Genomic DNA, 27867 nt, shown 5'->3' with positions numbered 1-27867 from the left:
ATCCGCTTGCAGTTTTTCCATGGCTATTTCCTGTCAAATCATTTTGTTTAAAGTTTGTTCCTCATAGTGGAATCTTGAACATTCTGGTTCCGACAGCACTGCAGTGATAAACAGTAACATGTTTATGTTTTGCCTCTTTCGAAGAAACAAATGCGATCTTCAAAGGCAGGAGTCTTTTATACTAGGATACTTGTAATGAAATAATTTGTAGAAGGGTTTCTTCGCAAGTTATCATATCTGATTTAGAGTTGTTCTTTGAGGTATTTAGAATCATTCAATGCTTTTTCAACTATCAGTTATCACAAAATGCTAGTAATGTCTTTGTATCATCTTATCCTCTAATATGTTTATTTATTATTGTTTCATTATATTAAGTTTGGCTTCAGTGAACAACATGAACCACTACGACGGTTACTGACACACCTTTGGTTTAACAACTTTGCTATATTTGAATACAATACCGGCCAGTAAAATAGTTTATGTTAAAAGATTCTTTGTTCATCTTATTTTTCATCGTTTGCATTACGAGTTATGTGTTTGATTTCAGTTTGCTTTTGTTTTCTTTTAGCTTTCCTGCAACTTGACGTCAAATTCAGATAATCATAACACAATTGATGGTGTTTGATCTATCATTGTTTATAACAATTAATCATTATATTGACCCATTATATTGAGTTTTGTTATAATGGACATTCATATTCATGCAGTTTATACTATGCAACAGACGATTACAGCGGCAGACAATGTTAATGATAGATTCCATGCTGTGGCCGGGCTTAATAGGATCATGTTGTTTGCCATCTATTGTTTACTTTTGTGCATGTAAACCTGAATACGGTGCCTTTTCCTCGGACGAATTTCATTTATGAATGAAAAAGTTTCATATAAGTTAACATATACTTTCTTGTGTATATAGATATATTATTAACCACCACCTTGGTGGCTGCTTATTTTTCTGATTCCGTGTTACTTTCCTAAATCAAATCAACGTTTATCACATAAGATAGAACCTGTTCTTGTTTTACATATTTTGAAATAGTGCTAATGTAATCATTTATTATTTTGAAACAGCACCAAAGGATTGCGAAAAGATAAATTTGACGTCAATTTTGCGTTAATCAACAACAGAAACTTTCAAAGAAACAGATTCTAAACAGACAGTGCTGTTCTTCGTTATCATAATTTTGTAGGCTAACTTTTTCAACAATTTTACATTGTTAAAAAAAGCCTCATGCCTACCGAATTATGTTCATGTTATAAACTTGAAAAAGGATTTCATAAATGTCTTTTGAACTGCTTATTAAGAATTGTTTATCGTTCTTTCAATTTATATACAATAAAACTGAATATGATAAATCGGATAAAAAAATTCAAGCTAAGAAAATAACATCTTATATCAGTATTTACTTATACCTGAAGACGTCTTGTTTCCATTTTTTTTCTCTTACTAGTAAACGGTAATTAGTCATGTGTACAATATTTTACAAAAAAAATGACTTAAAATTTATTTAAATAATAAATTCATTAAAACACCTGTATTCTTTTTGTAAAATCGCACTGAATGAAATCGAATGGCATCTTCGCAATGTACATATCATTACATGTATTACCTTTACGACCATGCATAATATTATTATACTCCAAGACAGTGGACTCTGATAGCCAAAGCCACTTGTTGAGTGGAAGCTTACCAGAAGGGGGAGTAACCGTGTCTCATCTATGCATAATTTAATGTATTGGTTGCATCCCTTTAACAATACTTTAATTTTATTGTCTTTGGACATGACTGACTGATGAAGAGCGTGTATTATAGGGGAAATTGTCACACTGATGTAGTCGAGGATACTTCTATGGTTTTAAGCTTCTTGGTGAAGTATTTAATTTATTTCATACAGTCAAGAACGAGAACAAAGAATAAACTAAATACATTTCGCTTGGGTAGATTCGTAAATTGAGTGGGCCTTAAATAGTGTTAAGCGTATATATAAATGCGCATAAATAATGATTATCTTATCACAAGTGTTACACAATCAGCTCATTAACGTACTGAAACAGGGATATCTTACAACATAAAATTACATCAAATGCCATAATATGTGAAATGAGAAAGTTCATCTAATACCGAGTCAAAAAAGATTCGCGCTAAAGCGGACGCAATGTTTAATATAATGTAAATTTAACTTCCATAAAAACACGTTTTTAAGGAATACAACCTTTAACTTAAAATAAAACAGACACTGTAGTTCTTTTGAAAAGTTTTGATTATATCTATCCTCTACAATTGTTCAGGTAATTTTACAAAATGAATATATTAGATTACTTTATTACTGAGAACATGTTATAGGTGGATTTCACAGTTTGCCCCATTTAATTCTTAATAAAATGAAATTGAAACGAACACTTCGTCAATATATTTCGTTACGTTATTATTTGCTGTAAAGTACTTAAAATTTTCAATTTATTGTTTCTAACAGAAAAAAGTTTTACATGTCGTGTAAAGGGGTGGAGAATTAAAGCATTTTGTCATGCTATAGTTGTTAATCCACCGGTTCTAAATGTTTTAATGACATAACTTAGCGAGAAAATTACGCAAGAGAACTAAGCACCGCTGGTACTTCGCTCCAAATCATTTGAGTTAACTACCCCCGACTCTTTTCAAGAGCAATAAGTTCACAACCAATGTCGTCAATGCCCTTAGGCTTTTCTTTATAGAAATAAATATCTTTGTTATTTTCTCTTTGATCAATTTCCTGGTTAGTGTGCTAAATGAAAAATACCACAAAAAATATAAAAAAATTATTTGGGGTTTTTAAAAATTTTTATTTAAAGACACCGGGAAAAAAATTTAAAAGCACCCCCCGGGAAAAAATTTAAAAATTGGTTTTGTATTAAAACCCTTTTGTCTTTGAAAAATGAGGGATTTAAATTTGAGCTAAAAAATATTTAATTTTTGATAAGTTGCGATACCAATCAAGTAAACATCGACCAGTAAATGTATGAGTTCAGTTTATTCTTAACCAAATTATTAAAGCATAAACAAATGTGTTTATAAGTATAGTGTTGGAGCATTTACAAAATATTTTCTGGTGGATGATTTTGATAAATGCTGACAATTACGTAATCTAAAATGACATTTTATAGACATTTTTTTATAACGTGTGTAACCGCCATGTGCCCGGATGGTAGCCTCAATATTTCTCTCCGTACTACCAGTAAGGCGTCTAATGCGAGTTTGAAGAAAATTTCGTGGTGCCGAACTTGTTCCAGCTGTTGCAGGTTGACTACAGGTGGTTTGTACCATTGCCCAAATTAAATCTAAAATTTCAGTTGTGGTCATTTCATGTTTGATTTTATAGTAACTGAACATTAACGAAATAATACCGCGATGAACAATCATTTTGTTGCTTAGCTACCCTTTTCTACTCTTTTTCTACTCAGTGTCCTCTATTTATGAAGAAAAACAATGATATCTTATTCGATTACTCGTTGTGTTGTAACCTTACTTATTAATAAAACGAATACTTTCAGTATGGAGGTATCGCATTAGAATGGTCATACTTTAAACATTAAGGAGAATGTTGATTTACATAAAATCTATAAAATTCTTATCAGTCATACTTTATAACATATATCTTACGAAATCACGCTATTTTAGATTTTGATTAAATTAGAATTATTAATGCCATAGTGATATACCGGTGCCTTATATTTCGGTGGTACTTAACTGTTCAACACAGATAACACAAGTTAGAAAAATAGAATTCGGGAGATTACGCTGAATATTGTAGCAAAGACATGTCAATTACATCGTAGTTTATTCAATTTAATGTTTATGTACACAACATGGGAATTAACACCTATCTGCTGCCAAGTGAATGAAGTTGTGTTCTAATATTTCCAAGGCAGTTACATTTTAACAGTTTCAAAAGCAAAAACAATAGTTATTTTTATTTTGTAGTATATCTATACCTAGCCCCGTCTGAAAGTGAAGATTCACCCTATGACATTTATCAAATATCTCAATGGTTGTTTAACAAAGACAATTGTCTACTAAAAGTAAAATGGGGAAATCATTTCCTTTGCTCTTAATTTGAATAAACTAAAAAGTTTTCTCTATCGTATATGTAGCATTTCGATAAAAATGCATAGTTAAAGTACTGGCAGGTGCATGAGGTCAAGGAGGCACTTGAAACTGTTTAATAATATGCATAATACCTGGGAATTATAGGGACCCCGAAAAAAATGAGGTAAAGTTTTACGGCAAATAGTTTAAATTTAAAAAGAAAAAAGAAAAAAAAAAATAGTAAAAACGTGAAGAATAAGTTTTATTTATTTTTTTAAATAAAAAAAGTAAAATGAACAGATAAAACAATATATCATATTATTTCCCCTCACTTTTTTCGTAATGTTAATTTCCCATAGGCGTCTGGGTGTTTATACAAGTGTACCACGTGACCAAGAAATTTATACTGTTACAGGGGTAACATTACTTTTTAACAGACTGAGTATAAAATCTGGTCACGTGGTCTATTTTCTGAATAAAAATGATTAAATGGCCGCCCTTTTTCTTCTCGGTTCATTGTTATTTTCGAAGTTTACCACAATAGCGCATCACTAGAGTTACTATGACCACCACGCCTCGGGTGTATTTTCCTCGGGATGATATTTTTACTGTTACCCACAATCCAGGTGTTATTTTTATACTGTGACTGCCATTTTCATATATTGTATGTAATCTTTAAAAACTCAGACAAGTTCATATAGTAAATCCTAAGAAATAAAAAAATAACGTATTTATTTACGAAATGAGAATTAGTCATAAACCAATAACAAGCTGGTTTATTTGATTTTCTTCTCTATAAAGAAAACCTTATACTATTAAATGTAAAGTTAGTATTGTTATCGTGATTAATAAACTGATTATGAATCTCACTTTTAATAACACAAGGGGAATACCCGTGTGTTCTTAATACATAGTTTACAATACGAGTTTTATCCCTTAGAGTGCATATTAAGTTCTGTCTTAAGTTATATTTTTAATGTTGAATTCGAAACCTTTCAGAAATCATAGACACTTCGCAACACGCAACAAGATATACAAGGAGACATGAAGGATTTTGTGAGATTAGCTATCTGGGACATACTTAATCCAACGAAGTCTGCAATTTTTGTACAATAGCGTTGTTTTTAGTGCGATCGAGGAATCGACTCTTACATATAGAATTTTATACCTCTTTGCAATTAGTTTACAGTAGCCCCAACCATCAAATAAAATAAGACGACACATCATGTTTTGAATATTAGGAAGGTATCAATAAAAAGTACAAGTTATTTAGTGAACATATTGATTTTCACTTAATTGTTGAAAATAATAATTAAGAAATAGAAATTAGAAAACAAAACTTTATTTCATTATATACAGGTATGTTGTCAATAAAATATCAGCATGCACGTCATACATACACATACGAGATTAAATTGTGATTTATGCATAAAAATGTAAAAGGTATTTAAATAAGATTGTGCTATCTGAAATAGATAGACAATTTGTTTTATTTCGAAACAAATCGTACACCAAAGAAGTTAGGATGATTGCACCTTTCAGAAAACGTGTTGTGTTTGCTGTAAATCATGATTTATTCTCCTAAAAAGGGGGCGTTTGGCTAATTTGTTATTTAAATGTTTCATTCTTTGTTCTTTCATTATACATATGCGTTAAATTAAAAAGACATCTCTGTTATTACAACTATCTCCTAATTTGACATTAATAGGAACACAACGGGATTGTACAGTTTTCAATACCAATAGTATATTGCGTCTTTTCTATGTTTACACTTCAAAAATAAATGTTATTTATTACATTGATATGAATTTAAGCCCCCTCAGTCTGCTATTATAATACGATTTGTTTGAAAAGGCTTGAGTAGTGCGTGTATTAAACTTAAACGTGTATCAAACTGACAAAGTGTAATTTAGTCATTTACGTAAATGAAATGCCATAGAACGTAACTTTACGTAAAGATATACCTTGAAATCAATGTCAATGAAATTACATTTGTGGGGGGGGGGGGGGGTGTAACATAAAATGCATTAATCCCTTTTTCAAATTAAAGGTTTATAAGTGAACCAGTACACCTGAAAATGTATTCCATGCAGCATCTGAGGTTAATAAATTTCCTGAACCACTAGAACATTTCATGTAAACTTTTGAATCTTTTTGGAGAACAGCAACAGTCTCTGCGGTGTAACTTTTCATGTATGCTTTATCAGCGAACAACCCTTTGTTGATCTCTACACTGTCCGCAATTATTGCATAGTACATATTATGCTCAGGGTGAACATATAACTGTACTGAAAACGTATATGTTCCCGCTACTGGTGCTGTAAATATCCCGCTCTTGTTATCATAACCGAGACCTTCGTTCAACGTCGTCGTCTTAAACACAAGTGTGTCCCCAGCACTTGGTGTTTTATCAACAAGGTCCTTACTTCTGAATGCGACTGTGGGTCCTGAAAAATATAATACTACGTGTGTGAACAATATGCGGAGAAAAATATAAGTAAATTGAAATATATGTCACAAATAGATTTTAAATTTTTGTCCATCTTTACTTTTCATTTATCATTATTTATTGATTCTCTAAAAGTTAATTCAGGATGAGATTAAACTTGGTAATTAGTATATTGACCATCGACGTATTAAATGTATTATAGACCTTTTTACCAAACGGGTTTTCAATAGAGATGCATGCCGCATTTCTCGCATGCTTATCTGCGTAGGGCGAAATCGCAATAACGATGACTACAATATATTATACTTTAATGCTTTAGTAGACTTAAACAGTAATTTTGGGAATACTTAAAGTGGTTATTACTCAAAACGTGAATTACTATTCATAACAGATATACGAAAATATGCGGGACTAATAATTCGTTGATAAAAAAACAGTATACAAAAGTTCTCTGTTTAAGGTATCATTTTACGACTTCTGTGTTAGTAATTTAAATTGAAACAGAAAGGTGTTAATGATAAAAATTAATTACCCATGTATTACATATTATAAAACACTTGGTATTGCATGTTCACTTGTAAGTGGATTGGCAAGACGGTTAGTGTCAAACAGAATGATACGTTGTCGATTGTTTATTTACAGCTAGTTTACAATATCATTCAACCAGGGCGTTTTAGAACAATGACATAAAAAATCACGTAAAATTATGAAAATCGTAATTTTACATTTACCAATCTAATTATTTTTTATTAAATTTGTAAAGTGACAAAAAGTCAAAAAGTTTGACTTGCATTTACGTGTGTTACGAGGAACCGTAAAATAAATGTGTTACTTTACTACCTATCTTAACTTCTTAAGATTTTGAAGAAAAAAAAATTAAATATTTTTATGTGCCTTAAATAAAAAGTGAATGTGTACCACAGGTTCCATCGATAGTTTCTGACAAGCACAAGTAAATATAGATGTAGTTTAAATATCTTTCTTTAAAACATTTTAAGCAATAAAGACTTGTTGTTGAATGCAATGCATGTCTATCTCTTTTATCTGAAGTTTGCAACTGAAGCAAATTGTAACTTTAAAAAGTTTTACCTTTAAGTTTTTCAATTTCTGCAGCAGAAAAGTTTCGAACACTTTTATTGGTTCCCTCCGCCGACACATTTGCAACATGCTCCAATTTTATCTTTTCTTCTCTAAGCTGCTTGGTTGTTTCTGTTAACTTTCCAAGGGCGTCAAGCACTTGCTGCTGAGTTGCCGCCATATCCGCCTGCAGTTTTTCCATGGCTATTTCCTGTCGAATCATTCTGTTTAAAGTTTGTTCCTCATAATGGAATCTAGAACATTCTGGTTCCGATAGCACTGCAGTAATAAATAGTAAAGCAACTAAACGTTGAAACATGTTTATATTTTGCCTTCCCTGTCGTCGATAAAGTGAGAAATTCAAATGCGGGAGTCTTTAATGAGATATTTGTAATGAAATAATTTGTAGAAGGGTTGTTTCTCAAGTTATTAAATCTATTTTAGATCGGTTCATTCATTCAGGACTTAAACTGTTCAATGTTTTTTATAATAAATGTTAGCCTAAAATAACATGTTCTGATTTTATCCCATTCTTTCCTATCAGTTATCACATAATGCTTGTAATTCATTTGTTCCTTTCATACATTTATTGATTACTGTTTCATAATATTAAGTTTGGCTATAATGACATTGTGTGTTGATAACATCATTGTAAACAATGAGAACAAAGATCAACAAGACAGGGCAACGTTCACCGACACATACTAGCCACGCAAATAATTGCACGACTTTCTCACATGGACTTACTTTTTGGCTGCATCCGCCATCTTGTTTGTTTGGGAAACGAACGGCGTGATTCTCCCCCGTGTTATTGTTTATAACAATTAATCATTATAATGACCCATTTTACCATTATATTGTATTTTTGTTACAATAGACATTCATATTCACGAAGTTTATCCTTTGCAAAAGCCGATTACAGCGTTCTTTTTATTTCTGGCATAAAATGTAAATGATTGATTTCATGCCGTGTGCAGGGCTTGTTAGTATTAAGTTATTTGCCATCTATTTTTTTTCTTTGGTACAAATACATGTAGACCTAAATATGGTGTTTCCCAGATAAAAATCCATTTGTGAATGAAAAGTTTCACGTAAGTAAACATATACTTTCCTTTTGTATATAGATATATTATTAACCACCCCCTGGTGGCTGCTTATTTGTTCTGTTTTCGTGCTACTTTTCTAAAACACATCAACGTTTATCTCATTAGATAGAACCTGTTCGTGTGTTACATATTATGTAATAGTTTTAATGTAATCATTTATTATTTTGAAATTGCACCAAAGGATGGCGAAAGGATAACTTTGACGTCAATTTTGCGTTAATCAACAACAGAAACTTTTAAAGAAACAGGTTTTAATCAGACAGTGCTGTTATTCGTTATCATGCTTTTGAAGGCTAACTTTTTCATCAATTTCACGTGGTTAAGAAAAAGCTTCATGACTACTGAATTATGTTTTTCTATCATGTTCAAAACTTTAAAGACGAACAATTTTATAAATTGTTATGACATTCTAAAACAGCAAAGTGAACGAAATAAACTTTGGCAGAGATAAATTGTTCTTTACTAATTTCCTTAGCTCATCAGTTGCTTATTTAAGAAACCTAAGAATTATTTATCATCCTGTAAATTTTTATACTTCGTTTAAGACCATGGTGTAAAATACCAACTTAAATCAGAAGACGTTTCATTTCCCAACTTTTATTATTTATATTCTTCGTCACTGAGTAAATCATGTGTACCACTATGCTACTATTACAAAAAGAATTACTTACATAATTATGACACCTGTTATCTGTTTGTAAAATGTAATCTAAAGCATTTTAACAATGTAATATATATTATAATTACCCATACGACAATGTTAAATGATATTATACTCGATGACAGGGACCTTCTGATACTTGATGTCACTTGTTGAGTGAAAAATAAACTGAAAGCATACAAGGAGGGGAAGTAACCGTGTCTCATTTATGCACATTTTAATGTATTGGCTACATCCCTTTACATACTTTATCCATCTCTAGGTGAAACCTATCTACTGTTTCATTCATTTCAAATTCATTTTATTTTCTCGGCGTTTTAAAAAATGTTTCGAGTGATAAAAATTTATTGCAAAAGTCTTCGAACCGCCTTCAAACTTGTCACAAATTCGATGGCGTATATGCTACAGTTACAAAATACACCGTACAATAGAATTTATCAACATTTTGCATGATTTAAAACATAATAACAGAAATATTTCAAGCGAAAACAGTTGTTGGTCACCAAGCTCGTTTTCGAGTTATCTGCTTTTGAGTTTGAAAATTTTACTTTTTTATTCGCAATTAATTCACAAGCAAGGCCTTACGCTTTTTTTATATAATAAATATTTTTGTCATTTGTCTTTGTCTCCCTACCCATCCATTTTAAACACGTGTTTGATAATTTTCCTAGTAACTGTGACTTATTGACAATACCACTAATATCTACTTAATCTAGATGTTTTTTTATAATTTTCCCCAAAGCAAAAGTATATTGATCTTGTCAAATTAAACATTTAATCTTTTTGTTTTTATCTATTATACTTAAAAATAAAGCAAAATAACTGCTACCAAGTTTGTAAAATGATATTATACCCCGAGACAGGGACCTTAAGATGCTTGATGTCACTTGTTGAGTGGAAAATAAACTGAAAGCATACAAGGAGGGGAAGTAACCGTGTCTCATTTATGCACAGTTTAATGTATTGGTTACATCCCTTTATATCCTTTCAGAAACCTGTCTACTGTTTCATTCATTTCAAATTCATTTTATTTTCTCGGCGTATTAAAAAATGTTTTGAGTGATTAAAATTTATTGCAAAAGTCTTCGAACCGCCTTCAAACTTGTCACAAATTCAATGGCGTATATGCTACAGTCACTTAGAAAAAATACACCGTACAATAAAATTTATCAACATTTTGCATGATTTAAAACATGATAACAGAATTATTTCAAGCGAAACCAGTTGTTGGTCACCAAGCTCGTTTTCGAGTTATCTGCTCTTGAGTTTGAAAATTTTACTTATTTCATTCGCAATTAATTCACAAGCAAAACCTTACGCTTTTTTCTTTATAATACATATCTTTGTCAATTGTCTTTGTCTCCCTACCCATCCATTTTAAACACGTGTTTGATGATTTCCCTAGTAAGTGTGACTTATTGACAATACCACTAATATCTACTTAATCTAGAGGCTTTTTTATAATTTTCCCCATTGATCTTGTCAAATTAAACATCTAATCTTTTTGTTTTTATCTATTATACTTTGAAAATGACTGCTACCAAGTGTGTTTGTTATTTTAGCATTATTTAACTATAGATACATTTAATAATTATATAATTAAAAAATTTAATCATTTTTTTTCTTTCTTAACAGGAATATAAGATATAAAAATGAAGAAAAAATGTCGCCCAGTAGGTGTTTGAACCCACGAGTCCCATTTCAATGAGTAATTTTAGAATATTTTATGACACATCATGTCTCAGAAATGCTTCATTTCTATTTAAAAAAAAACTTGTTACAAAAATATTCCCAAATGTCATTTAAACTATCTTTAGTTTTCTATTGCTCTGTTTGCAACTGGTATATTATAGTGAATAATGTTTTGTATGGAAGTCAAAATACTATTTTTCTTCCTTTTTGCTACCTTTACGCGACACATTGCTGTAGTTCAGCGCTCCTTTTCTCAATTGTTATCATCCCCAATACTCCAAGACATTATTCAATCATTATATAAAACATGTGTTCCATTTCTAAAGAATTAAAAATATTCGATTTCTAAGGCATAATGTGCCTTTAAATACTTTTTAAAGTAGAGCTAGGCCAAGCATTTGGAGTAATCAGCCTTAACATAACCCATAGTTTTAAGTAAAAATAAATGAGGGTTGTTCTAGATACATTTAATTAAAGGTATTTTGATTCAATTGACAGGATGAGGGTTAAGAAATCACACAAGACTAAATCATCTAATATTATGGCATCACGTTTGCTTTTAAAATAATTTATAGTAACTGAACAATTACGGGAAAATACCGCGATGAACAATCGTTCTGTTGTTAAGCTACTTTTTCTACTTTGTTTCACTTAAATGCAAGGACCATAAATATTTCTGAATAAAATACTGTTTGAAAATTCAATAATATAGACAAGAATAAAGAAATAAAATAAAGAGAATAAAAAAAAGTTAGACGCTCGTTGTATTCGATTCCTCTTCGTTGCATTTATGAGAATATTGTTCTAGTTAATGTCTTTAACATTTTGATATCTAACGAAACTGTTATTTAAAGCAATGTGATTAAAATAAATACATATTCTTGATCCAGTCATTAAATTTATAGATGATAAAAGGTGTAATTTGGTCAATGAAAAAAAGGATATTACCAACGTGCAGGAATACGATTTCCATTATCTACGCAAAACAACAACAACAACAATAACAAGTGTTTGTTTTGTTTGTTTGACTGGGTTTTACGTCACACCGACACAGTATAGGTCATGTGGCGACGTTCCAGCTTTACTGGTGGAGGAAGACCTCAGGTGCCCTTCCGTGCATTATTTCAGGCACGAACGGGCACCTGAGAAAAACCACCGACTTTCCTAAGTAGCTGGAATGCTTCCTCCCCACGAAAAAACCCAAAAGTCCCTGTCGGGTTCGAACCCAAAAGCGGTGGGGGGCAATTTGGTTTGAAGCCCAACCCGACCAACAACAAGTAAAAATGAACCGATAAATTTACAGTTTTTTTCCCAAAGTCTTTTTTATATTTTTAGTTTCAGCAGATTTGAATTTTTTCCCCCTAAAGGGCAAAATCCCAATTCGTTGAAAAGTTTGGGAAACTGATGTAATAAAAAAAAATTATAATTTTTAACTTCAAAATAATATAAGGGGAAAAACCCGTTTTTTATTATTACACTTTTTTCCCAAATATAGTTGACCCCTTAGAGGCTTTAAATTTTTTTCTTTTCTTTTTAAATTAAATTATAATTATTTTAAACCCACCTTTCCGTATATTTGGAAGAAAAGTTGGCAGCGGGGGCCTAGTTATGTCAAGATGACCTTTATTAACAAATTGGGCCAGTGTCTAGCTAACATTTAATTTATTTTCCTGATAAAAAAAAAAAAAAATTTTTTTTTTTAAAACCGGGTTGTTTTAAAAGGGGGAAAGCCGAATTTTTGCCGGGTTTTTGGGTTAAGTTGTTCCTTTGCTTCTCAACCCCCCAGGGTTGGGGTAGGTTCCCCCCCGGATAATTCCCCATGTGATATCTCGTCACGTAATTTTATACTTTCATTTCCGTTGACATCATTTTTCCCATAAAAAAAAAACAACAAAAGCAAAACAAACAACAAACAGAAAACATGAAGACTGCAAAATATGTAAACGGGGAAATTACAGTCAATCCTCCCTGGTCATATCAGTCACAGTTTTGGGAACATTGTAGTTTTTGGGGAACCATCAGACAGTGTTGTATAATGTGGAAGACAGGACGTGGAGTGTTTGCAAATTACTCTGGGGTTGAGCACAAATCTTTCGAGAAAACTGAGACTGAAACTTATAAACTGTCATTTTCACAGTTGTTGACCTAATTGTATAGATCACTTGTTCCTTTTTTTTTTTCCAACAAAAAAAATCTTTTTTGGGGTGTATTAAAAAGACTAAAAATTGTTAAACTGCCATTTTTAAAAAGTAGTGGGTTTAGCTTTTAAAAATGGGAAAAGTAAAATTATAAAATTTTGCTTTTTAGGGTTTTAAATTTAAAATTTCCCTTTTAACCCTCAAGTAATCAGAAAAGTAAATTTTTAAAAAGATAAAAAAATGGGGGAAAACCCAAATTATAACAAAAAGTTAAAGAGTTTTTTTTTTTGTTTTGTAATATTTTTAAATATTATTTTCGAAATTTAAATGCTGAAAACAAATGGCCAATTTTTTATATATTTTAAGAAAAAAAGTAAAGAAAACCCGTGATACGTATGCTTTCGCAACATAAAAAATGGGCAAAATGCTTTCGATTTTTTTCAAAGAAATGAATTTACATACGTAAAAATCGCATCGTTTTGAAAAACAAATATCGTGACAGAAAAAAATGGCAATGCACAGCCCTATTCGATACCTACTCAGGCCACGACTGTGTTTTTTAATACTTCACCACTGTTGAGTTACAGGAATCGGCCTCGAGAGTGAGTGGTTTAAATTTCCTTCAAGATTTTGTCACAAATGGAATTACAATCAAGTAAATGAGTCAGCTTGTCTGTGTACAAAATGTGTGTATGTTTTTGATGTACCATCTCCGAAATAGATGGAAACATGTTTGTAATACTCGGGCCTTAGTTGTATTGTTCTTCTTAATTCAAATCCCCAAAGCAAGATTAAAAAGGCTTTGAAAAGATCTCCTTTTCATACAGTCTCACGCGACTGATCATTAAGATACACATTTGCCGCCATACACACTAGTACAGTGACTTACTTGGGATAAAAAATCATATCTTTGGCTCCGTAGAAATTGCATGGAGGTACATTATCATTACTTTGTGATTTAAAATGATCTCTTGTGGGAGATGACTTGATGACATTGTCCGAGGTTTGTACTCTGTAGCGAGAGTGCTTTCTATGCCTTAAACGGCGGATGGACCCTCATTTATACATTTATTACAGGATTATACACAGGGACATTTTTTCTATTGAAAGTCTAACTAAATTTTACCATAAAAAGATAAAAAAAATATTTTATACCAGTTTCCCATACCTTAAGTTGTACTGCGCAATTTTTTTTTAAAGAATTCATGTTATTTATTTATATTGAACATTTAATAAATTAATTATACCATTAAATTTGGAAAAAAAAAACTCCGAGGCGTAAAAATTAATCTTCTCCAAACTGAAAATGAAAAATGTATTATTTTCTTTGATTTACGTTTACTAAAGGAAATGCCATTTGATTATGTCAGGAGATATTACAATGTAATCAATGTAATGAAAAACATATTCTTTCATGGAAAGAAACAAAAACAAACATATAAACATAAAAAAACATGTGAGCGTAAAGTTTCTTTTTCAAATTGAACTTTTATGATTTCACCAGTACACCTGCAAATGTATTCCAGTAGTTACTTCCAGTTGTTAATGAACTACTGCTGTAAGAACACTTCACATAAACTTTTGAATCTTTTTGAAGTACGGCAACAGTGTCTGTAGCGTAACATTTATCATATTTCTCATCATAGAAAACTCCTTTCTTTATTTCTACACCATCCGCAACTATTGCATAATACATATCTTTCCCACCAGCAAAACTGCACAGAAAACGTATATGTTCCCGCTACAGGTGCTGTGAATATCCCGCTCTTGTTATCATACCCGAGACCTTCGTTCAACGTCTTGGATAAAAGCTGCTATCTAACGAATATATTGATATAGTTAGATCTGAAGGTCTCTGGTTCGATCCATAACCAACAACACGTTATGAAAATATATATTTTTTTCCTATTTATTTGCGAGAATTATTTTAAATCGTTGTACAACTGGATTTAGAGTATACAGTGTATTTAAAGAAGTTGTTTTATACACTTATATTATATTTTATTTAAATTACATGATCTTTAATAAAAAAAAGTATAGCTCGTTTACAATACAAATCGACTTGTCGGTTTCACAGGCAATGTCAGTCGTATTGCCCATACTGATGTTCTTATGTGTTGATAAAGGTGTTAAGGATGTTTCCGTTTATACTCAGACGTACTGACAATCTGATGTTTTCCTTTAGAACGCATATCTTTCCACGGTTAGCCTTTTGATATGCAATCGTACATGCTTAAGCGCATACACGTTATATATGCAATTATTAAAAAGTACTACACAGATAAAACATAAACAAACATTTTTCACTGAGAATAGCAATTTTGAAATAAAAAAAAATAAATGTTGCGAAACCTACGAGGTGACGTCTATATTCTTAAACTTTATCGTCTGCGCTTTGAGCGATTCTTAATTAAGAAGTAATATACATTCATAAAGATATAAAAATATATCGTAAGTTTTACGGACTTTACCAACAATAGGGTCAAATGCAAATGTGCCAGGTCAATATTGTGGGACAATATTTATATATTTAACAAGGTTTGTGTTCATATATAATTACTTTTACTTACACTTTACATAGGATTAAACTTGGTACAAAGCATCCTGACAAGTACAAGTAAATATTTAATTAAAAATCTTAATAAAAAACTATTTTTCTTTAAATTGAAAGTTTAGTTACTAAATAATATCTTTTTCCGGCAGCTTACAAATAATGTAAATTCTAAGTAAAGTCTATTTCTAAGTAGTTTTACCTTTCAGTTTTTCCATTTCAGCAGCAAAATTCCTAACACTTTTATTGGTTTCTCGCATCAACTCGTTAGTTACACGTTTCAAATTTGTCTTTTCATTATTCCAGTCGTCTTTTAACTGCTGGGTTGTTTCTGTCAGCTTTCCAAGAGTGTCAAGCACTTGTTGCTGAGTTGCTGCCATGTCCGCCTGCAGTTTCTCCATGGCTATTTCCTGCCGAATCATTTTATTTAAAGTTTGCTCCTCATAGTGAAATTTAGAACATTCTGGTTCTGATATTACTGCAGTGATAAACATTAAAGCAACTAAACGTTGAAACATGTTTATATTTTGCCACTTTCGAAGAAACGAATGAGATGAGTTCAAATCTTGGATTCTTTTATAAGAAACCTGTAATGAAATAATTTGAAGAAGGGTTGTTTCGCAAGTTATAATATCTGATTTGGGTTGTTTCATTTTTTAAGAAGTAATAATCATAACATACTTTTTAATTATTAATTGTAAGCGTAAAATAATGTTTTTCTGATTTTATATCAGTTGTCACAAAATGCTAGTAATGTATTTGTATATTATCTGTTCCTTTCTTAAATTTATTGATTATTCTTTCAAAATATATATTAAGTTTGTCTTAAATAAAATTGTGTATTGATACAATCATGGTAAAAGAATGAGAACAAAGATCAACAAGACAAGGTGACGTTTACCAACACAGTCTAGCCATACCAATAACTGCAAAACTGTTTCACATGAAAGTCTATGTCATGACTCAAACTCACCGCGGTGAGGTGCAAGTTGATTTAAATCAACAATTTTAACCACTCGATCACGGATTCCTCTACGACAGTAACTGTGACACATCCTTAGTTTAACATCTTTGTTATATTTGAATACAATACCGGCCAGTAATAATAGTCTACGTTTTAAGAATCTGATTTATTTAATTTTACATCGTTTGAATTACAAGTTATGTGTTTGTTATCAGATTGCTTTTGTTTTCTTTAAGCATTCCTGCAACTTAGAAATTTAATTGATCTTTTTGGGTCAGATTCAGATAGTCATGATAATTTATGATGTTTAAGGTGATTGGTCCATTATATTTTATACCATTTATCTAATAGTGACCCATTTTATGGGTTTTGCTATAACCATGCAGTTTATCCTTTCCAAGAGACGATTACAGCCATCTTTTATATCTGGCAAACAATGTAAATAATTGATGCTGTGGGTCGGCCTTATAGGATCAAGTTATTTGCTATATATTGTTTAATTTCTAACGAATACATGTAGAGCTGAATGGGGTGCTTATTCCCCTGGCGAATTTCATTTGTGAATGAAAAGTTTCATGTAAGTAAACATATACATTCCTTTTGTATATAGATATATTATTAACCACCCCCTGATAGGTGCTTATTTGTTCTGTTTTCGTGCTACTTTTCCAAATCACATCAACGTTTATCACATTAGATAGAACCTGTTCGTGTGTTACATATTATGTAATAGTGTTAATGTAATCATTTATTATTTTGAAATTGCACCAAAGGATGGCGGAAGGATAAATTTGACGTCAATTTTGCGTTAATCAACAACACAAACTTTTAAAGAAACAGGTTCTAATCAGCCAGTGCTGTTATTCGTTATCATGCTTTTGAAGGCCTACTTTTTCATCAATTTCACGTGGTTAAGAAAAAGCTTCATGCCTACTGAATTATGTTTTTCGTTCATGTTCAAAACTTTAAAGACGAAAAATTTCATAAATTGGTATGACATTCTAAAACAGCAGAGTGAACGAAATAAACTTTGGCAGAGATAGATTGTTCTTTACTAATTTCCTTAGCTCATCAGTTGCTTATTTAAAAAAACCTAAGAATTATTTATCATCCTGTCAATTATTATACTTCGTTTAAGACCATGGTGTAAAATACCAACTTTAATCAGAAGACGTTTTATTTCCAATTGTATATTATATTTCTTCGTCACTGAGTAAATCATGTGTACAATATGTTACTATTACAAAAAGAAAAACTTACATAATTATGGCACCTGTTATCTTTTTGTAAAATTTAATCTAAAGCATCCTAACAATGTATATATTCTAATTACCCATACGACAATGTAAAATGATATTATACTCTATGACAGGGACCTTCTGATACTTGATGTCACTTGTTGAGTGGAAAATAAACTGAAAGCATACAAGGAGGGGAAGTAACCGTGTCTCATTTATGCACATTTTAATGTATACATCCCTTTATATACTTTATCCATCTCTAGGTGAAACCTGCCTACTGTGTCATTCATTTCAAATTCATTTTATTTTCTCGACGTTTTAAAAAATGTTTTAAGTGATTAAAAGTGATTGCAAAAGTCTTCGAACCGCTTTCAAACTTGTCACAAATTCGATGGCGTATATGCTACAGTCACTTAGAAAAAATACACCGTACAATAGAATTTATAAACATTTTGCATGATAACAGAAATATTTCAAGCGAAAACAGTTGTTGGTCACCAAGCTCGTTTTCGAGTTATCTGCTTTTGAGTTTGAAAATTTTACTTTTTTATTCGCAATTAATTCACATGCAAGACCTTACGCTTTTTTCTTTATAATACATATCTTTGTCAATTGTCTTTGTCTCCCTACCCATCCATTTTAAACACGTGTTTGATAATTTCCCTAGTAAGTGTGACTTATTGACAATACCACTAATATCTACGAAATCTAGATGTTTTCTTTATAATTTTCCCCAAAGCAAAAGTATATTGATCTTGTCAAATTAAATATTTAATCTTTTTGTTTTTATTTATTATACTTTGAAAATATCTGCTACCAAGTGTGTTCGTTATTTAAGCATTATTTAGCTATAGATACTTTTAATAATTATATAATTAAAAATGTATCATTGTTTCTTTCTAAACAGGAATATAAGTTATAAAAAATGAAGAAAAACTGTCGTCCAGTAAGTGTTTGAACCCACGACTCCCATTTCAATGCTGTAGTTTTTCTAGAATATTTAATGACACATCATGACTCAGAAATGTTTTCTTTCTATTAAAAAAAAACTTGTTACAAATTATAACCATTTGTCATTTAAACTATTTTTAGTTTTCAATTGCTCTTTCGGCAATAGGCATGTTTTAGTGAATTAATGTTTTGTATGGAAGTCAAAATGCTCATTTGTTTACTTTTTGCTATCTTTAAGCGACTCATAACTGTAGCTCCTTTTCTCAGTTGTTAACATCCCCAATACTCCAAGTCATTATTCAATCATTATATAAAACATGTGTTCCATTTCTAAAGAATTAAAAATATTCGATTTCTAAGGCATAATGTGCCTTTAAATACTTTTTAAAGTAGAGCTAGGCCAAGCATTTGGAGGAAACAGCCTTAACATACCCCATAGTTTTAAGTAAAAATAAATGAGGGTTGTTTTAGATAAATTTAATTAAAGGTATTTTGATCCAATTGACAGGATGAGGGTTAAGAAATCACACAAGACTAAATCATCTTATATTGTGGCATCACGTTTGCTTTTATAATAACTGAACATTTACGGGAAAATACCGCGATGAACAATCATTCTGTTGCTTAGCTACTTTTTCCTACTTTTTTACACTTAAATGCAAGGACAATAAATATTTCTGAATAAAACAAAGTTTCCAATACTGTTTGAAGAAATTTTATAATGTAGACAATAATAAAGAAATAAAACAAAGAGAAATAGAAGTAAAGTTTGACGCTCGTTGTATTCGATTCCCCGTCGTTGCCTAAAACAAATACTCTTTAGTAAGGAGGTATCATGTTAGGATTGTTATACCTTTAAAACATTTACGAGAATATTGTTCTAGTTAAAGTCTTTAATGTTTTGATATTTTACAAAACTATTCTTAAAAGCATTTTAACTAAAATAGATAAATATTATTTATGTATATATTAAGCAACATTCGTTAAATTTAAGATGATATAAATGTGAAAGTTTGTTCAATGAAAAACGATATTACAAATGTACAGGAATACAATATTCATTATCTACGAAAAACAACAACAACAACAACAAGTGAAATCAACAAATGCATTATGAGTATTTTACCAGTCATTTATTACATCGTTTTAAACATGCCAGAGTTGCGAGGCCTTATGTATGCCCCACATTAAATATAAACCCCACAAGTATGGTCTCAAATAGACCGATGCCCCGTAAATGGAGGAATGTGACTGTATATATATATATATATATATATATATATATATATATATATATATATATATATATATATATATATATATATATATATATATATAAAACAAGAATTTGTAACAGAGTTACCAACGTCCCCCGCCCCGGGAGTTTTATATGAAGCATAAAATTGTGCTATTTCAAAAGATTGAGGTATGGATCTCAGGACATTCAGTCCAAAATTATGATCAATGCTAGATCTGCAAATGTAACAATAAATTTGTTAAAAAAATAAAATGAAACACGGAATTTAAAAATCTATCATGTTAAGCTTTGACCTCTAAGTGTGAACTTGACCTTGGAGGTAGGGGAGCAGGTGTTATTATTGTGACTATTTGTGCCAAGTTATTTCAAAATCCCTTGAACTATGAAGAAGTTCTAGATTCAACACAAAATATACCCTATAACAGACTATGTTAATTTTTGACCTCTAAGTGTGACCTTGACCTTGGAGGTAGGGATGCAGGTGTTGCGCATGACACATCCTCTTATTATAGTGACTATTTGTGCGAAGTATTTTCACAATCCTTTGATCTATGAAAAAATTATAGACCTGACACAAAATATACCCTGTAACAGACTATGTAAGTATTTGACCTCCAAGTGTGACCTTGACCTTGGAGGTAGGTGACCGGTTTTTGCGCATGACACATCATCTGATTATTGTTAACAATTATGGCAAGTATTTACAAAAGTCCTTCATAGATAAGAAAGTTATGGACTGGACACGACATATACCCTCAAATAGACAATGTTGACCTTGAATGAACAAGTACGACCTTGACCCTGAAGGTACGGGTCTGGTTTTTGCGCGTGACACATCGTCTTATTATAACAAACATTTGTGCCAAGTTATCTCAAATTCCTTTGATAAATAACAAAGTTATGGACCGGACACGAAATATACCCTGTAACAGACTATGTTAATATTTGACCTCCAAGTGTGACCTTGACGTTGAAGTAGGCAACTGGTTTTTGCGCATGACGCATCGTCTGATTATTATGAACAATTATGGCAAGTATTTACAAAAACCCTTCATAGATAAGAAAGTTATGGACCGGACACGAAATATACCCTGTAACAGACTATGTTAATATTTGACCTCCAAGTGTGACCTTGACCTTGAAGGTAGGTGACTGCTTTTTCCGCATGACACATCGTCTGATAATTGTGAACAATGATGGCAAGTATTTACAAAATCCCTTCATAGATAAGAAAGTTATGGACCGGACACGAAATATACCCTGTAACAGACTATGTTAATATTTGACCTCCAAGTGTGACCTTGACCTTGAAGGTAGGTGACTGGTTTTTGCGCATGACACATCGTCTGATTATTGTAAACAATTATGGCAAGTATTTACAAAATCCCTTCATAGATAAGAAAGTTATGGACCGGACACGACATATACCCTCAAATAGGCAATTTTGACCTTGAATGAGCAAGTGTGACATTGACCCTGGAGGTAGGGGTCTGGTTGTTGCGCATGACACATCGTCTTATTATACTAAACATTTGTGCCAAGTTATTTCAAATTCCTTTCATAAATGACAAAGTTATGGACCGGACACGAAAGTGTGACGGACGGACAGACGGACGTACTTAGCAGACGTGTTTGTGGGGTTATTCCTTTGATCTCTTAACCCCACAAGAGCAAATTTTTTAACCCCATAAGAGCATTTTTATCCACATAATACATGTCTCTACGGAATGAACCCCATACAGAGTGCCTGTACATAAACCTAAACCTCATAATGTAGCTCTCGTCTGCTCGGACAGACGGACGGACGGACAGACGGACAGACGGACGGAGCCTATTTCTATATCCCCCTTTTTTCTTCGAAAAGGCGGGGGACAATTAATGTTTTCTGTTCATATTTCGATACACTGACTAAAACTGTCATAACTATTTTTGATAAAACTTCGAAATACTATAATAATAATTCCGAATAGATATATAATACATGAAAACGTCATGTTCCGCCTTCTAAATGATGGTCTATGAGTTCAGCAGTACACCGGAAAATATATTCCAGTATTTACTGGAACTGTATAATCGACATGGAGATGTAAAGCATTGTACGTGTACATTTGATCCTTTTGTTAGAACAACAATGGTGTTTGTATTGTAACAAGTAGTCCAACTGTGGTCACCGAACGATCCTATTCTTACATTTTCATTATCAACAACCAGTGCGTAAAACAGTTCTTTATTTACTGTTACACATAACTGAATTGAAAACATATATGTTCCTGCTACAGGTGCTGTGAGTATCCCTGTCTTGTTACTATAGCCGAGACCTTGGTTCAAAGACGTCGTCTTAAACACAAACGTTTCACCTGCAGTCGATGATAAGTCTGCTATGTCCTTACTTCTAAATACAACCGAGGGCCCTAGGTTAAAAGAAAGTATAAGAATGTAAAAGAAGATTATTTACGGACAAAATTGCAACAAGCACTTAAAAAGCGTTACATATACCCGTTATCTTATTTTACTTTTCATTTTTTTCATTTTTCTTTCTTTTTCTTACAGAAAGCCGTGAGAGGTAGATTTGAAGTTATTCCGGACAATTTTCCTTCCTTTTGGCTGTCTGTCCGGTCCTCCTTCCGGCGTCACACCGTCACACTGACTGGACCAAAAAAACCGAAAACTTCTGTGAGAAACTTTAGTACTCTTTTGTATTTTTCACTTTTCGTTTTTTGGTCCGCTATATTAGACATATGAATATGAAACTTCATAAATGGATAGATCGCATAGAGGGAAAAGTACAGTGACTATTTATTTTTGCTATTTTTTTCATTCTTGTTGGTGCAATTTGTAATTTTGTCTAAAACATTTCATAAAGTACTTTTGATGTATGAAGAACTGCATTTAACTGTTTTTAATGGATCTAAATCTTTTACCACAACTGATACCTTAGATTGTAATTCTTGTATAACGTACTTTTAATGGATGACCAAATGACATTATGTTAAAATAATATCTCATTGTCATTACATCTCAAAATTTGTCTGCCACCATCGCTCATTTGTCGTCTTCTGGTTTGTATCAATATATGTTTTAAGGCACGTAATATTACCAAGACGCTTTAATTATAGGATTTGTATAATTTAACGAATGATATTATTCCAACGAATTAGTTCCTACTTTGTGAATTCGACCTTCTTTTTGAAATGAAACTAGAACGCAACAAAAGGACAATAACAAAAATAAAATGTTATCATGATAGTTTGATTAACAGAAACAGAAGATTAAATAAACGCTTTATGCTTCCAATACAATGTTTTTTTATTATAAAAGGTCGCTCAACACGGCATAAGTTAAAAACATTAAGAACTCGTACGTCCATGAACAGGCTTAACCAAACCGAGCTTGCAATTTTTTAAGTTTTGCCGTTTCGGATTTTTTTATGAATTGGTTATTTCTCTCTATTAGCCTATTAGATTGAGCATGTTTATAGAGTAGAAGCTACCGTTCACACTCTGTACCAATGCCATTTTTTTTTATCAAAGTTTTAATCAGATAGATCTACAGATGTGTTCATATGACAATAATCAATCTTCAGTGTGTATTTCGTGTCATAACATGAAATCCGACATACTGTTCACAGGTTTAAGAGTAGCCATAACGAAACAAAATAGTAAGTTGAACTAAATTAAATAAATTTTGGAAGAGAACCATAGATTATAAAGTCTGTATATCACTGGCAGCTGTCAAAGACAAATTTTAAAAGGAAACATTTTATACTACGGGTGATTGTAACTGTTTTCTGAACCAAAAGAGCTCTCAGTAACAATGATATTAGCAAAAAATGATTAATTTGAAAGTGCAGTATGACTTTAAATGAGTTACCTTTAAGTTTTTCAATTTCAGTAGCAGCAAAGGTTCTAACACTTTTATTGGTTTCCTCCGCCGACACATTTGCAACATGCTCCAGTTTTACCTTTTCATTATTCCAGTCGTCACTAAGCTGCTTAGTTGTTTACGTTAACTTTCCAAGGGCGTCAAGCACTTGCTGCTGAGTTGCCGCCATATCCGCCTGCAGTTTCTCCATGGCTATTTCCTGTCGAATCATTTTGTTTAAAGTTTGTTCCTCATAATGGAATCTAGAACATTCTGGTTCCGATAGCACTGCAGTAATAAATAGTAAAGCAACTAAACGTTGAAACATGTTTATATTTTGCCTCCCCTGTCCTCGATAAAGTGAGAAATTCAAATGCGGGAGTCTTTTATGAGATATTTTTGTAATGAAATAATTTGTAGAAGGGTTGTTTCGCAAGTTATTAAACTATTCTAGATCGGTTCATTCTTTGAGGACTTAGACTGTTCAATGTTTTTTTATCTTAATAATTGTTAGCCTAAAATAACATGTTCTGATTTTATCCCATTCTTTCCTATCAGTTATCACATAATGCTTGTAATTTATTTGTTCCGTTCATACATTTATTGATTACTGTTTCATAATATTAAGTTTGGCTATAATGACATTGTGTGCTGATAACATCATTGTAAAAAATGAGAACAAAGATCAAGAAGACAGGGCAACGTTCACCGACACATACTAGCCACGCAAATAATTGCACAACTTTCTCACACGGAAGAATCCAAAGTCCATTTCATGACTCACAGCGAAGAGGTGCAAGTTGTTAACAACTGCAGGTCAACAACCTTAACCATTCGACCACGAATGACCCCAAGACGATAATTGAGACAACTTTACCTAAAAAGTTGAAATCTTTGCTGGCATGTTGAGCTGTTTACGTTAAAAGATTATTGTTCATCATGATTTACATCTTTTGCATTGCGAGTTATATGTTTCTTTTGCAGTATTCCTGCAACTTTGAAATTTTATTTATCTTGTAGGGGCAAGATTCAGATAGTCATGATAGTTAATGATGTTGAGGTATTTGATTCATTATTGTTTATAACAATTAATCATTATAATGACCCATTATACCATTATATTGTAGTTTTGTTACAATAGACATTCATATTCACAAAGTTTATCCTTTGCAAAAGACGATTACAGCGTTCTTTCTATTTCTGGCATAAAATGTAAATGATTGATTTCATGCCGTGGGCAGGGCTTGTTAGTATTAAGCTATTTGCCATCTATTTTTTATTCTTTGGTACAAATACATGTAGACCTGAATATGGTGTTTCTTAGATGAAAATCCATTTGTGACTGAAAAGTTTCACGTAAGTAAACATATACTTTCTCTTTGTATATCAATAGATTATTAACCATCCCCTTGATGGCTGCTTTTTTTCTGTTTACATGCTACTTTCCTTAATCAAATCAACGTTTATCACATTAGATAGAACCTGTTCTTGTGTTACATATTTTGAAATAGTGTTACTGTTATCATTGTTTTTTTTAAATTGCACCAAAGGATGGCGCAAAAGATAAATTTGACGTCAATTTGGCGTTAATAAACAACAGAAACTTTCAAAGAAACAGATTCTAATCAGACAGTGATGTTCTTCGTTACCATGATTTTGTAGGCTAACTTTTTCATAAATTTCACTTGGTGAAGAAAAAGCTTCATGTCTATTGAATTATGTTGTTCGTTCATGTTAAATTTTTTAAAGACGAATGCTTTCATATATTGCCACGACATTATATAACAGCAGGGTAAAGGAAATAAAGAAAAAAAAAACTTTAGGAGAGATAGATTGTTATTGAACAATTTCATTATTTCATCAGTTGCTTATTTCAAAAACTATTAATAATTCTGTCAATTTTGACACTTCATTTAAGACCATGGGGTAGAATACCAACTGATATCAGAAGTCTTTACTTTCCAATTTTTATATTATATTTCTCTGCCACAGAGTAAATTATGTGTACAATATTTTACTATTACAAAATAATAATCTAAAATGTGTTTACATAATTAGGACACCTGTAACCTTTTTTGTAAAATGTCATCTTAAAGCATCTTAAAAATGTTTATAATATTATTTGCCATGCGACAATGCATAATGAAAGTATACTCCATGACCGGGACCTTCTGATAATCAAAGTCACTTTGGAGAGGAAAATAAACTGAAAGCTTACCAGAAGGGGAAGTAACAGTTTCTCATTGATGCACAGTTACATCCCTTTATATCCTTTATCTATCTCTTGGATGAAACCTGCCTACAGTTATAGAAAGTGTATTTCGGGCGTTTTAGAAAATATTTTGAGAGATTAAATTGCAAAAGTCTTCGATCCGCCAACAAACTTATCACAAATTCAATGGCGTATATGCTATAGTTACTTAGAATAAACCAACGTACATTAGAATTTATCAAAACTTTGCATGATTTTAAAACATGAAAAAGAAATATTTCAAGCGAAAACAAGTATGGGTGACCAAGCTCATTTTCGAGTTATCTGCTCCTGAGTTTGAAAAATTTACTTATTTCATTTACAATGCCTACAATACAACGCTTTTTTCTTTAAATATTAAATACATGTATCTTTGTCATTTTTCTCACTACTCACTATCAGCAACCAATTGTGTTTGTAATTTTAGCATTATTTAGCTAAAGATACTTTAAATAATTATATAATAAATATTTTAACATTTTTTTCTTTCTAAACAGGAATCTAAGCTATAAAATAAAGATGAAAATATGTCGCCCAATTTGACAATTTGAACCCAATACACCCAAATCAATGCTGTAGTAGTTCTAGAATATTTAATGGCCCATCATTCCTCAGAAATGTAGCATTTTTGTGTGGCCTTGAAAAGGCGACATATACGGGTTACTTTTGTCTGCGGTGTCGGCGGCGTCTGCGGTGTCGGCGTCGTTGTCGGCGTCCCCTAAAGCTTGTCCGGAGCATAACTCAGTCACTATACGTCGGATTGACTACAAACTTTGTATGCATGATTCTTTCAATAACCCGAAGTGCAGTGCACAAGGACCGGTACTCTGCACTTCTTAATTTTTGAGTTATTTCCCTTTGTAAAGTTTCATACTTTTGTCCGGACCATTTCTCTTCAACTATAACAGCTATAGACTTGAAACTTCATATGATAAAAAAATCTCATTAAGAAAAAGTGCAGTGCACAAGAACCGGTACTCTGCACTTCCTAATTTTTGAGTTATTGCCCTTTGTTAATTTGCATACTTTATTTTTGTCCGGGTCATTTCTCCTTATGTATAAAAGCTATGGACTTGAAACTTCATAGGATGATAGATCTCATTAAAAAGAAGTGCAGTGCACAAGAACCGGTAATCTGCATTTCTTATTTTTTGAGTTATTGCCCTTTGTTAATTTTCATACTTTATTTTTGTCCAGGTAATTTCTCCCCAAGTATGAAAGCTATGGACATGAAACTTCATAGGATGATAGATCTCAATTAGAAAAGTGCAGTGTACAAGAACCGGTACTCTGCATTTCTTATTTTTGAGTCATTACCCTTTATTAATTTTCATACTTTATTTTTGTCCAGGCCATTTCTCATAAATTATAAAAAAAATATGGACTGGAAACTTCATAGAATGATAGATCTTATTGATAACAAGTGCAGTGCACAGAAACTGCTGCTATGCACTTCTTCTTATTTTTTGAGTTAATGCCCTTTGTTAATGTTCATATTTCATTTTTGTCTTGGCCATTTCTCCTAAACTATATTGTTCACAAGGCGACACATCCGACTCGCGCAGTTCTAGTTATTTATAACAACATATTATACAAATAAACTT

General features: G+C 31.8%; 1 protein-coding gene across 2 annotated transcripts; it reads right to left on the bottom strand.

Moving 5' to 3' along the window:
* Window positions 1-5428: 5428 nt before the first annotated feature.
* Window positions 5429-16268, bottom strand: LOC132740475 (uncharacterized). Of its 2 annotated transcripts, none has more exons than XM_060728382.1 (2): window positions 15940-16268; window positions 5429-6510 (listed from the first exon to the last, which is right to left on the bottom strand). In XM_060728382.1, exons 1-2 carry the CDS (start codon window positions 16253-16255, stop codon window positions 6116-6118), a joined length of 711 nt encoding a protein of 236 aa, XP_060584365.1. In that variant the 5' UTR covers window positions 16256-16268; the 3' UTR covers window positions 5429-6115. The 2 variants fall into 2 exon arrangements, with proteins under 2 accessions (XP_060584365.1, XP_060584366.1); XM_060728383.1 differs by lacking the exon at window positions 15940-16268 and adding an exon at window positions 7602-8015.
* Between the last annotated feature and the right edge of the window lie 11599 nt (window positions 16269-27867).

The sequence above is a fragment of the Ruditapes philippinarum genome, unplaced genomic scaffold, assembly GCF_026571515.1.
Source record: "Ruditapes philippinarum isolate M1 unplaced genomic scaffold, ASM2657151v2 ctg550_1_1_1_1, whole genome shotgun sequence".
Classification (NCBI taxonomy): Eukaryota; Metazoa; Mollusca; class Bivalvia; order Venerida; family Veneridae; genus Ruditapes; species Ruditapes philippinarum.
Note: the sequence above shows the minus strand (reverse complement) of the source record. Positions and strands in the feature narration are given on the sequence as shown.